The sequence below is a fragment of the Balaenoptera musculus genome, chromosome 16 (assembly GCF_009873245.2).
Source record: "Balaenoptera musculus isolate JJ_BM4_2016_0621 chromosome 16, mBalMus1.pri.v3, whole genome shotgun sequence".
Taxonomy (NCBI): domain Eukaryota; kingdom Metazoa; phylum Chordata; class Mammalia; order Artiodactyla; family Balaenopteridae; genus Balaenoptera; species Balaenoptera musculus.
This window is the reverse complement of record NC_045800.1, coordinates 31807258-31820767: the sequence shown is the minus strand read 5'-3', so window position 1 is coordinate 31820767 and position 13510 is coordinate 31807258. Positions and strand designations below refer to the sequence as shown.

General features: G+C 49.0%; 1 protein-coding gene across 2 annotated transcripts in view; it reads right to left on the bottom strand.

Annotated features, from left to right (window-relative positions):
* TLL2 (tolloid like 2) overlaps nt 1-13510 on the bottom strand; it is a 135094-nt gene that overhangs the window by 28758 nt on the left and 92826 nt on the right. For both annotated transcript variants that reach the window (XM_036828878.1, XM_036828880.1), the window contains exons 8-10: nt 8621-8745; nt 5897-6012; nt 658-760 (exon numbers count right to left, since the gene is read on the bottom strand). In XM_036828878.1, coding sequence (XP_036684773.1) covers nt 658-760; nt 5897-6012; nt 8621-8745 — 344 coding nt within the window. The remainder of the gene's footprint in view (nt 1-657; nt 761-5896; nt 6013-8620; nt 8746-13510) is intronic.

The following is a 13510-nucleotide window of genomic DNA, read 5'->3' as shown; positions in this document are numbered from 1 at the left end:
CCAGGCTGCACAATGTTTTCAGTAACTTTGTTTTGGGTAATTTGAGTCAGGATATTTACTGTTCAGTTTGCCACACTCCCTGCCACTTCTTACTTTATTATACCAGCCCCATCTCACTCATTTACACCTTATACCCGAACGCATCTGGTTTTGCAACGCCTGCATCGATATACAAGTGTATTTTTGTTAAAATGGAATCCTACTGCATATCCTATTTTGCAACACCTTTTGTGTAGCAATGTACAATGGACATCTTTCTGTATCAATAAATAGTCCCCTCCAACTTTATTTTTAATGGCTGGATAGTTTTCCATTGAAAAGATGTATTATAATTTATACATCTAACCCCTACTGTTGAATATTTAAATTGTTTTCAACGTTTCCTGCTTCACTGAACATCCCTGTAGCAAGAGCTTTGCACACTTCCTTAATTAGTTCCCTAGGATAAATTCTAAGAAGTGGAACGGCTGGGTCAAAGAGTATTTGCAGTTTTAAAAGCTTTTAACATGTGCGGCCAAATGGAGTGTTCAGAGTTTTACAATGACACCGACCCGTGAGAGCTTCCTGTGACTGGCGGGATGGACCCTTCCAAATATTAACAGCATCGCAGAGAGCATCTGAGCACTCCTCTCTTAAGGCTTTCTGAAGTCAACTCACCCAACAGGGGGGCTTTTCTCCAATAACCATCCCGGACCTCCACGTAGTCGTACCAGCACAGGCGGCTTTTAAACAAATCCATGGATGTGAAGTTTAAGACGATCTGCAAAGAGTTACCGTAAAGTGAGTTTTGGCAGCCAAGCCTGAGGGGTTTTGAAGATACGTCTGGCATAGCGGTGTTCTCACGTTACCCTTCAGCATACAGAGCTCTCAGACCACAGTAGGAGTGTCCTCTCAAAGGCACATTCACAGGAAACCTCATGACATTCAATAATAAACCTTAAACAGGATGGGGAATAAACAGAGGAGATGGGTTCTTTGGTTCTGTCTTGGGAATAACTTGGGCTTTTGAAGTCACTTGGTGGTTTATAGAAAGCAAGATGCATTAAAAAGACTGGTCGGGATGCGTTGAGACTGGGGATTTGGAAGGAGGTAAGAGGTCAATGGAGTTTAGAGATACGAAAAGATCTTAAAACATCATCAGTCATTCCAAAGGGTTTGGGGTGAGCCCGAGTGCATCCGAGCACCTCTGTGATCAGTGTTCCCCTGGCCATGACCTCACTCTTCTGACGTGTGGTGTGTCTAATAGCCTTCCTACAGTTAGTCCGTTCATTCATTTATTCATTCATTCCACCACTGTCAGTTGACCACCTACTGTGTGCCAGTCTGTGTTGGCCAATCAAGACAGAAAGATCAGTAAGACAGAGTACTTGCCTTTAAGGAGCTCAGAGAATGAGGGAAGGGCAGATGTGCCAAGCCAATTAGAACACTATGGAATAAATGCTGAGAAGAAAGGGATGGACAGAAAGGCATTCTGGAGCCCCAAGGAAGGAGAACTAGATTCTGCCCGGGAGAATCTGGAGAAGGCTTCTTGGAGGAGGTGGCATTTAACCTAAGGAGAATAGGGGTCCAGGGCCAGAGAAGGAGGGCCAGACAGAATTTTGATGCAAGGGACTGACACAAGCAGAGCAAGGAGATGTCTGGGGAGCCCCACTGTGCATCCAGCAGGGTCGTTGTGCGCGTGTCTGGAATGAGGGGGCAGAAGAGGTGAGGAGAAGGAGTGAAGGCTGGGGAGGTGGGTTCAGGGGGACTGGGAAGGAAGGTTTCCAGTCCCTCAGGACACAGTTGAGGCCATTCAGTGGTGCCCCTGCCCACAAGCAGTGGAGGGGGTGGGGTGGCCCTACAGACTTGGCACACAGGTGCTGCACCCCTTCCAACTCAGACGGCCCAGACCGAGGTCAGGTTTGCCCTCTCCCTTCACCTCCCTGCAAGCCCCACCATGCAAGGAGCCCGGGATTGTCTGGCCGCAGCTCCCAGGTGGGCTCCCTGCCCGTCCTCGGCGTGTACCTTGCCCGCCGTCTCTCAGCTCTTTCGCTCTCCAGAGTCCCCTGAAGCGCCCTGCCCCAGCTCCTGCACATCTGACCCTATCTATGGCTTTTCCCACTCGGGGGGACCTTGCTATCGGACAGTTCATCTTTTTCTAGCATCTTCACTCTCCTCCCTCCGCTGGCCACTTTCTTTTCTATTCTTACAGCCCCGGGTCCCACTGTCTCTAAGTGAACCCCTTAGGCTGGAGGGCTGCGGGTCAAAGTTTGCAGTGCCCTCCCGGCCACATCGAAAGGACTTAGTTCTTTGTCCTTGTTCTCTGGCCCCTCTGCTTTGCACCTCTCCTCTCTGGTTTCCACCACACTCTGTCCACTGTTCTCTCTCCTCGGCTGGCTCCCGTCCTCCCCGCTCCCCATTAACTGTAAGGACACCTCAAAAGAAAGCATTGCCCTCCCAGCTTCCCTGTCTGTAGGTGACACCCTCGCCCCGATCACTGAGGTGCTGTACCTTGGGGTTAGCTCTCCTTGGCCTCTATTGTTTATCCCAGTGCTGACGGACTTTCTTCCTTTGAGATGTCTGAGTTCCCGCTCCAGGTCAGTCTCGCTGCCCCTTCAACAGTCCTGCCTGCGTTGTTCCTGCTGAGATGATTCTGGAACCCCTCCCTGCTGTGCCCCCGTCCATTCTGCACACTAGGTCTTCTGGATCAATCTTACACTTACAGCTCACGTTTACCAGATCCCTCCTGTGCTCAGAAAACTTCAGCAGCTCCCTATGCCCTCGTCTCATAAATTAAACTCTGATTACTTTCCAGAGCCTCCAGCACCCATCCTATGTGACCTTATTTCCGGGTGCATCCTGATATATCCGTGCTAATAGGATCCTCCCATGCCTGGATAGGGGCCCCTCCCTCCCCCTTGAGTCCTTCCCTGATTTCCCAGATGGACATGATCTTTCCCTCTTTGGAACTCCTTCCTCCCTATCTTAGAGTGATTCTAGAGCAGGCGTTTTAGAAGCAGGCAGATCTGGATTTCCTCCCAGCTCTACCCTTCCTGGCTCTGGAATCTTGGGAAAATACTTGTCCTCTTGGGCCTTTAGCTTCCTCATCTGTAAAAAAACATGCACACCATTGGGTTGTTGAGGGGACTGCACGAGAAACTGTATATGGTGTGTGTAGTGCTATGCCTGGCACATAATAGACACTTGATGAATGGCGATTTAAAAAATCAAGCCACACTGAATGTACACTTAATGCACCATGAACCGGACACACGAAGTGCTCTTCACACAGGCTGCCTGTCTTGAGAGTGTCCACCAGCTCCCTTGTTCAGGTCTTAGGACAAGGAGCACCGTCTTCCACAAAGCCCTGTGATCTCCTAGGAAATGAAGTCAGTACCAGAAAATAACTGGCCAGCTTACCTCCTGTGTTGCAGTGTGTGTGTGTGTGTGTGTGTGTGTGTGTGTGTGATGTCACTTTTCTTTCAACCTGCTTGTGGATTAGAATCACCTCAGAAGTTAAAAAGATACAGTGCCAAGCAAATGTCCCTCCTTCAATTAAATCAGACTCCCTAGGGGTGAAGGGAGGACCCCAACTAAACTCTAAGTCTCTTGAAGACAGGGTTTGTACCTTAGATTTCTTTCATCTCTCCCACGGTGCTAGAATTCAGGTGGACGGGCTCAGTAATCCTTGCTAACTGGTTGCAATATAATTCTTTAGCCTTTGCTTTTTAAAATTTCAGAAAGGAAATGTTATTACAACTTCCTTGGTAACACGTTCACGATCTGAATGAACGGATAATTATTCAGGCTAATTATTTAAGTATGTTAGTGAACCATAAAGACCATAGGGGAAGAGGTGATGAACAAGAGGTGAAACTCAAATCAATCAAGTTTGCTGATGACCAGCAGCTCTGGGGAAGCCTGGGTGAAGCAGAAGTTGAAATAATTGGTGCTGGAATTTCAATGTTATATTCTCCCTGCCCCCAGTCAGCAATAATAATTAAGGCTTGGTGAATCTCATGCAGTTCAAACATATCAGAGAGCCTCTGCTATTCAGGGCAATTCAACAATTTAGGGATTGCCAGATCCCTTCCTCCTCCTCCTCCTTCCCTCCCATGGACACCTCCTGCAGGCACAGGGACCTCATCTGCCCGAGGCAGACAGGTCTGAAGTTTCTCAGGCTCACGATGACAACCACATGGTCATAAATGCTTAGAGCCAGAGGAAGGATGTGTGCGTGTGGCTGTTGTGTGTGTGTGCGTGTGTGTGTGTGTGTGTGTATGTGTGCATGTGAGTCTGTGTGTATGAATGCATGTTCAAATGTCTATCAGCCTGTCCCCTTTGTGGAATAATTTAGGATGATAGTTAAGCATTCAGGCTCTCAGAGTCAAATTGCCTGGGGTCAAATCCCAATACAACAAACTGAGTAGCCTCAGGCGAGTCCATTTCCTTAACTGCAAAGTGAGTGTGGTAATAGTGCCAATCACATGAAGCTGTTGTGAGGATTAAATGAGATTCCATACGATATGCTGAGAATAGCGCCCAGCCTGTAGAAAATGCTCACAATGGTCTAAGCCATTGTTTCCCTCTAGTTATCACAGTATATTTAACTTAACATTTAAGTGGACATTTTTCTATAGTGATGAGTTAGGAATATCTGAAGATTGGCTACAGGCACCTGAAAATCCAACACCTCCCACTGCACGCCCACCTGTAAGTTTTCCATTCAGCCGCTCATCCACCTACACATCCATTCAACAAGTAATACTTATTGTATGACTCTGTGCCATGGGCTGTGTTGGGTGCTGAGGTGAACCATGTCTGTACTCAGTGAGCTTAGGGTCTAGAAAGGGGACGGCCAAATAGCCAGCAGTCACGATACTGTGAGACAAGCCACGACAGGTATGACCGCAGGGAGCTAGACCCAAGGGGCAGAGAAGCAAAAGTAGCTGCATCTAGGTTGGGACAACATGAAGAACCCTTGGGTTTGTAGTGAAGTATAGGGAAAAATACAAGCTTCGAGGTGCAGAAGCCCCAGTTCCCAGTTCTATATCTTCCTCTGAATGTGGGCAATTTTTAAAATGTCTGGGCCTCGGATTCCTTGTTCAAATAATGGCTATAAGGAGATGAACCCTGCAGAAGGGTTAAGAATATACCACCCTTGGACCAGGGCAAAAGAGGCCCCTGACCTGGGCTCAAGTTTAGAGGGTCATGGAATCGTCAGAACCAAAGGAATGTGCCTATACAGAGTTTTCCCAGCTCCTAGACTGCACCTCAGGAGCCCAGGACCTTGGAATTCCCTGCCCAAATAGCCCTGAGGCCACTTCCAGGTGTACAAGGACCTCTGCCCTGGATCCATCCCCCCGAGGGTGGACAGCACACCTGGCCTGTCCACCTCCACTGGAGAGGGAGCCAAGGAACAGCCGTTTGCAAGGTAGGAGTGGAGGGTGCTTGGGGTTGTGGGCTGGGGGTTGCCTTGGGTGCTCCTAGATGGAGCTGGGGCTGGGAAGAGGAAGAGGGGCCAGCCGTGGGTGCGGGCTAGCTCTCCCTGTAGTGCCACCTTCCAGAACAGCACTCCGAGGTGTCAAGCAATTCTAAATTGGATCCTCGCCTTCCAGGGCATCCTGATGGTGTATTCATCAAGGTAGGAGGGTGGCACCTACTTTGTTTTACATACTGTGAGCTTGATTTATAACCCCTGCAGACATTTAGTACATAGGCCTCCATTTGTATGGGGGAGGCTGGTGGGAAAGTCCAGAGATCATGAACGTTAAGGAAGCTTGCCCAGTGACTGGCACATAGTAGGTGCTCATAACATAACAGCTATTATTATTACTATTAATAATAATACTAGTCCCTCATGCCTCACCCAACTCAAAGAATGCGCTGTCATTTCCTGAGGTGGTTTCATACCTACCTTTTCCCCTGGAGTGACCGATATCCTCCAGACACAGTGGGAATAAGAAGGGTAGCCATTCGGGAAACCGGGTGCGGAAAAGTTTCCCGTCGTGTCCTGCAGGGTCTCCCCACACGCTGCACAGGCAAAACAAAACGTGTGATCCGGGCATGTGCACACACTCCCTGCCCATGCAGCCCCCTGGACAGGGCAGCTGAGCAAATTCACCCCTTTACCAGCCAAAGCTCTCAGAACACCTTGGCAAAAAGCATGTCAGGCAGATTGACATTTTTCTGGCAAAATGTCAATAAAATAAAAGCAAATAAATGTCAATAAAAGCAAAAATCGGGCCTGGGGGCCAAAGAGTAACACCCCAGGGGTTTCTTCTGAGGCTCTCAGGATTTAGTGCAACCTAGAGGTTTGCATCTCAGCTCTCTAGCCAGCTGTTTGGTGGTGGGCAAATGTCCCAGCCTTGCTGGGCCTCAGTTTTCTTTTCTGTGAAATGGGTGGGACCTACCTAGAGGGTTAATGAAACCATCTGCATTACGTGAAATGGCTCAGTGCAGTGCTCAGCACACTGTGAGTTCCCCCCTACATAGCAGCCGTTATAATTACTGCTAATAACATCTGTGGCAGAGAGAATACAAAAGTGCAAGCACATGGAGCAAAAAGAAAATGCTTTGAAATTTATTTCAGCTGTTAGTTGGAATCTTGTCTCTTCTTTTTCTGCTACCCACCTCTGAAAGAGCTACGGAATAGTCAAGAAAACAGAGGAAAATGACCAGAAGCACAGGAAGCTGGAATATTCTAGAGTAGACTATTCTGCCCTTGAATGTTTGAGGGTTGCCTGGAGTCTAGAACCTAGTCCTATGTATGTGAAAAATATTTCCCCTAATTTGTCCTCAAAAGAAAAGGTATCTCTATGTGTAAGCTTGGAAGCTGCAGCTCTTGTATCCCCTCATCTCTAGGGATTCAGACCCCAAAGACGGGTACATTGGTTTGCTGAGTGCCCCTCCCTTCACGGGGCCACCTCCAAAGTGTGGGAAACACGCTTCCTTACACTTCTTTTCCTACATGCAATTCAGCCTCTGCGCGGCAACCACCTTTGCTTTCAGTTACTACTTGAAACTATTTGAAGATGCAGTTTCTGGAGCTGCAGGAAGGAAGAGCTGGAGAACGGCCCACATCGGCCTCAGGAAATCCTGGATGTTGGGGCTTCAATATCACGTTACCGAACAACTGCCAGGCATCATGAGGATTATGCCCAGCAGTGAACACCCCCGAGGGTTCCATGGAAATTATTTTAGAATAATCATCAACATTCTGCAAGAACATATACATTACTGTATGGCTCCATGGTATTTACCAGCTGCTTCCAATCCTTTTGGGAAGTAAGAAGCATATACATTATAACTAAATAAATACTATGGCATTTCCCAGGGAACGCTATAAGGTTTCTCTTTCAATTCAGCAAGGTTATATGATACGTGTATCCTGTATTTCAGCCCTAACATGCCCCCAGATGACTAATAGCTGGATGGACTTATTTCCCAGAGTGTCATGATGGAGCAGTCCCACACGGTCCTTTGAGCACCCCGTCCTTTGCACACGAGCTGGGGCAGCCAGAGATCTTTTCTGTGCAGGTGCAGGACACAGATGGTCGGGGGGGTCTCCCAGAACCGCGGCCTGGAAGGAAGCAGTGCCAGCACTGCAGTCCTTTAGGGGTCGAGTATGGTTGTCGCTTTGTGAGTGAGTGTGTCCTGCCGGCAGTGTCGTTTGAAAAAAAGCTGATAGTCCAATTTTCTAAGATGGCCCCTATTTCAAATATTCTGTCCCATGATCAAACCACGTGCTTGGTCTGGGAGTTTGGAAAAGGTTGCTGGACCTTTTGGTAATGGAATTTCCTTCTTCCCCCCCGCCCCAAACCACCAAATCGCCTTCTCTCCCATCACTGGTAAAAACTTGGCTGCTGTAAAGGAGCACTTTACACTGAAGCTCAGCAGCTTAAAGGGGCCAACGTGAGCTCCCCCCTGGGAGGCAAGGGGGGCGGGGGTGACAATGCTGAAGCCAATGAGATGGAAGCAAAGAGGGCAAAGTCAAGGGGCGGGGGGTCTTGAACCGGCAGAGAAGCAGACATCTGCTTGGATCCAGTGTACCGTCCCGTCTCCAATGGCAGAATACTGGCCACTGACTAGCACCCTGGATGGCTAGGAGAGCCCAAGACCATAGAAATGATCTCATTTACAGCACTGAGATGCCCTCTGCCTTCCAGTGTTTGGGAAGCTGGCTTCTACCCTTTCAAAAACATTCTCCTTCATTCTTTGCCTTTCTGCAAAACCTGGGGTTCTTGTTTTACCAAACCCACATGCCCTACTCCCATAGAAAGGAGAGTGCTTTTACCCTTATGGGAGGCACACCGCATTGGACTCCTGTTCACTACCGCTCCACTACGCCTTCTTCCTCTTCTGAACGTCAGGGCTTTGCTGGAGAATTCCAAAGCTTCCCACAAGTTAAGCTGTGGGCTCTAAGACCTATTATTTGCTTCACCACCTGCAGTCACTCCACCGCTGGGCTTTCTGCACTGTCCAGCACCTCAGCACACCAGGAATGACAACTGCCAAGGGGGAGACTCTTCGTGTCCCCCAAGGTGTCTTCCCAGCACCAGGGATGTTTGCCCGTGGTGGTTGAGTTGAGTTGTCTCCGTGGTGCTATGGAGGCCCTGGAACCCCTGCGAGTCGCAGTTACCTGGGCATTTGTACAGCTTCCTGGCTTGAGCTATGTCTCCCTGACTGAGCCGCACACGCTGGCCGATGGTTGGCCTGATGCCATTGTCGTCTCGACGGGGGAGGATGGTGTCTAAGAAAACTCCTCTACAGGAAGAAAGGAGAGAGCGAGAAAGGAGAACGAAAAGTCAAGGCTGTCAACCTGTCCGTGTGGGGATTTAGAGTCTTCATTTCCTTGCCCACAACCCCATGAACATTCCTACCCCCGGCCTGCTCGCCCCAGGCTGACATGACTCATGACGTTGCCTCCCCTTGTGCTGGCATGTTAGCATTCCATTTCTTCAGCTGCCGGCTCCCTTTCCAATGGGAAAATGACTCTGCCAAGTTTAAAAATATGCCCTAGCCCAGTGGCCCTGAGGGCATCCTTACTGAAGTGTACCAAGCATCTCCACAAAGGCCCTGACAGGTCCAGGCCCCAGGGCCCCCCACTGCACAGCTGCAGGGAGCACCATTCAGAGAGACAACTGTGTGAGTGGCGCCCTCTGGAGTTGTGCGATGGGCAGCTCCCAACATGGGTAAGTCTTGGAGAGGCTCCAGAGAAAGCTTGGGAACCAGTACAGCGTGAGGTTCTCAGGGGCTGGTCAGCAAGCGCTGGTTGATGAGTTGGTGAATAAAGCAGTTCAGAGTTTGGGGGCCTTGCTGGCAAGAGGGATAATCAGATGGAAAACGGGATGAATGCAAAGAACAGGAGGTAGTCAAGAGAGCTCTGGCCTAGAGATTTCTGTGTAAGGCCTCACTGCCACCTGTAAGGCCTCACTTGCCTCGGACAAGTCCCTTCCCTCCCTGAGCCTCAGTTCACCCCTATGAACAGTAAGAGATTGGCCTAGATGGTCGTGGCAGCCCCTTCTAACTTTCACATCTCATTCTGCTCCAATGGGAGCGAAACCTAAAAGGAGCAAAGCAGACAAATGTCCACCAGGATGCCAGGCTGGGTACTGGCTCTATTCACACCTCCATTTGGTGGGTGTGGTTTACCCCCTGCCTGATCCTCCCACTCTGCTTCCAGACCCCCAGCCTGGGACCTCTCCCGGAGGGTAGGACCTTTCCTTGAAACGACACCTTCTCCAGTTACCACCCTATTCCTTTCTGTCCCTTCTTAACCAAGTTTCTGGAAAGAATTGTCTCCATTCTCTGTCTGGCTGCCTACCTCTCCTTCACTCCTCAATCCAACTGAGGTCTGACCACGCCAGCAATGGTCCCCAGTCCCCGACCAACTGGCAAGTCAGATGGACCCTTGCCAATGCTCACCTGCCCTCTCTGCAGCACCGCCCCTTTGCTGGTCCCCCCTCTCTTGGACTCTCTTCTCGCTGGTTCTCAGGCACTGCTCTCTCTGAGCCGTAAGTTAGGATCTCCTTCTTCTGCTTCCCAGGAGTGCCATCCCTAGGGTTCTGCCCTCTCCCTCTTCTCTCCTCTCCCCTCCCTCTTGCTCCACTTGCTTCCCTGGGTTTTAACTGACACTTACAGGCTGACAGCTAATTCTCTGATTCCAGCTCTAGAACCATCTGCTAAGACAGAAGTCTGGTGACCCCTCCACCGCACTGTCCTATGGAGCTCTTATATCCAACTCATTCAAAACCTAATGCATTCCGTTCTCCTGCTCCTTCCATGAACCTGTCTCCTGAGGCTGAATGTGAAGGTGCCCTTGGCTCTGTCTTCTTCCTCCCACTCCCTTGTCAAAACCGGGAACCAGGGCCCGTCCACGGCACCCTCTGTACAGCCCTTGAATCTATGCCTTCCTCCTCATTCCAGACCACTGGTTTAGCGATCAGCATCTCCTTCCTGAACTCTCTTTCCAGTAGCTTCTCAACTGGCCTCCCCCCTGTAGACTCTGCCACCTCTGCTCTACCCTCCACAATGCCGCAACGTGATCATCCGGAAATGTAAGGACAGGCATGTGCCCGCTCTGCTTACGGGCCTTCGCCGACTTCCGATCACCACCCGGATCTCCAGGCCTGTGGCTCACTGGCTTCTGCCTTTCTCTCCTGACACCTCCACCTCACTCGTTATCATAAGCAAGCTAGTACTCCTGCTAGCCCCGAAAATGCCCTTAAACAAGCTGTGCTCTGCCAAGGCTGCCCATCCCCCATCTTCTTGACCACTACCAAACTCCTGTCCATTCTCCAAAACCCCATCAGATGGCTTTCCCTCTTAAAAGTCTTCCCAAGCCCTTGCTATCCCTCCCATCCTGAGTGAACCACTCTTTCCTCTGGGCCTTATTCGCCTAATACGATACGATTCTTCTTATCATACTGTATTGTCTTTTTTGGGGTGATGATAATTGTCTTTTCTGCTAAACAATAAGTTTCAGCAGAGAGACTGGGTCCTTTGTCTCTATGCCCTCAGGGACCAAAGCGTAGCCGACTCAAAAAATGCTTCTTGAATTAAGTTACGCAGCCAAGATAGGACACTGGCATCAAAAGATTTTGCAAAATAATTATTTATACTCAAAAGGAAATGCAAAAATGCTTGTTACCTAGTTATTAGCTGCTCTTTCCTTTTTCTTCTCTTTCTCTCTCAAACATTTCCTTTTCCCTAAATTCTGCACTACCTTGGAAAATATATATTATCCCTAGTTCCTCCTTTTTGTTTGTGTATATACTTTTCCCCTAAATCAGATCTCAAGCTCATTTTCTTTCCTATATTAGCACACCAGAGCCTAGATTGCCTGCCGATGTCTTTTTCAGCACCACTCTCCCCAACATTTAACCACCTGGCCTGTCTCTCTCTAATTCCCATCGCCTCATCTCTGGGTCCTTTAGAGAAACTTTTGTGGAATCTTTGGTCTCCCTCAGTGACCTCACCAAGTTTGAAACCACAAGTGATAACTCTACATAAAATTCTAAATTCAATCACATGTGAATCTTAAAAACGGGTACTTCCGCCCTAACATAAAATGTGTTCACTTGTAATCGTTTTCTTGATTCTCCTGGAGAAAGACATTTTGCTGCATGAAATGCAAGGCTCAGTACAATCTCTTGGCAACTCAGGCTAAATGACCATGCGGAAGCCCACACAGTGTAGGCAGCTCAGGCAGCAGCCTGCTGTGTGGAGAGTGTGTGCTCACACCCGCTGTGCGTTCACAGGACCTTCCTATGTGCCAGGCCCTGCCTGGACCCTTTAAATGCACCAGCTCATTTAATCCTCATAAACACCCTAGATGTTTATGCAGGTGCCGTTGTTATTAGGGGTCCTCTCTACGGTGAGAAAACCAAGCCTGCGGAGCCTAAGGAACTCACCCGAGTAGAAAGTTAGTGATGGGGAGCCAGCCCTGAACTGAACGCAGGCAGGCCCGGAACCTGCCTCCTAGCATCTACCTCCCTCCAGCCAGTGTTTCCCACCGCCCAAGAAACAGGTCTTAATGTCTGTTAGGTACATGGTAGAGTTAGGAAGCTTGGAAACCTCTAAAACCAAAGCAGGAGGAACAACCTGGGCTCACACTCGGACAGCTCTGCGAGCTGAGACTCCCTCCCCTGCACGCCCCTGAGCCGCCAGCACAGCGGTGGGCTGTGGAAGAAAGATGTTTACTACAAGAGACATCCCTATATAAACCGCTGCAGTTACATCCCCCCTTTTATGTAGGACACTCTTAGCATGGACATTCTGCTAAACTAAGAAAGGGTTTGGCAGATGCCCTTAGAGAATAAAACTGTCAGCTCTGAGTTCTCCAAACAAAGAAGCCCCTGTCCCAGAGAACAGTCTCCTCATCTCCTGGACCCCTGCCCAACAAAACCTCCAGAGACATCACTCCCCAGAGCCCGGGTCCAACCATGGGGAGGAGGGAGGGACTGCAATAAACTAGAGGGAATAAAGTTGGAAGGAGACAGCTCAATCGTAAAGACACACGAAGATTGGGTTTCCCATCAGCAGGAATAGCACTTGCCTCTGAGATGAGCAAATGTTCTATAGGCCATTTTCTGCTCTTTTACAGAATCAAAGACAATGTGCAGGCCAGCTCCAGGGGATATGTGACCGAGAGTAATGACATGGAACTCAGGAGAGGGAAAATCTTACAAAAAGTACACAGTTAAAGACTCCATTGATAAATGCCCCCAATGAACAAAGTAGTTTTCTGAAAATCCATGCAGAAAATTGGCATAGGGGACAATGCTACAAAACAGATTTGCCAAAACCGTTCTCAACTCTGGGGCAGGGGTGTGAAGGTAGCTGCAGTGGACTGTTAAAATAACAAGTCATGCATCCTAACATCCGTATCCCTCTGCAACACGAAGTTGCAACTCCTCTCATTAAGAGGTAGAATCTCTTTCTTCATCACTTGAATCTGGGCTGGTCCTGTGCCTTGCTCTGGCCAACAGAATGTGACAGAGGTGATGTCATGCACATTCTAAAGCCTGGGCCTTAAGAGTCTTAATGAGTATTGCTGTGGGAGCAATCCCAGGCAAGACCAGAGAAGAACGAATCAGAATGACCCACAATGTCATAAAAAATAAGTTTTTATGAACTGTTAAGTTTGGGGGTAGATTGTTGAACAGCAATAGATAACATCATGGTAGCAGAAGGGGACGTCTGCCGCCCTTTGACACCTTCAGGGAAGCTGCTCCTCTCCTAACTAGCCACCCATCACACCCATGTGCTGCTCCCTTGCCAATCTCCCTTCTAGGTGGACTTTCGATGGGGAACTGTTATTTCATAGGTTTGGTCCATGGGTTTCCACTGGTCTGTGCTGATAAAATGCTTCACGCTGACAACGGTGTTAAAACGGTTATCTCCTGAGGGGCAAAAGGGATGGCATTACGGGTTAGAAGTCAGAAAAAAAAAAAAAGAAATTTTTTTTCTTTAAAGACAAGAAAAGAAATGTTGGTGCCAGAAGATAGTCTGTCTGCACTCTTGCCTC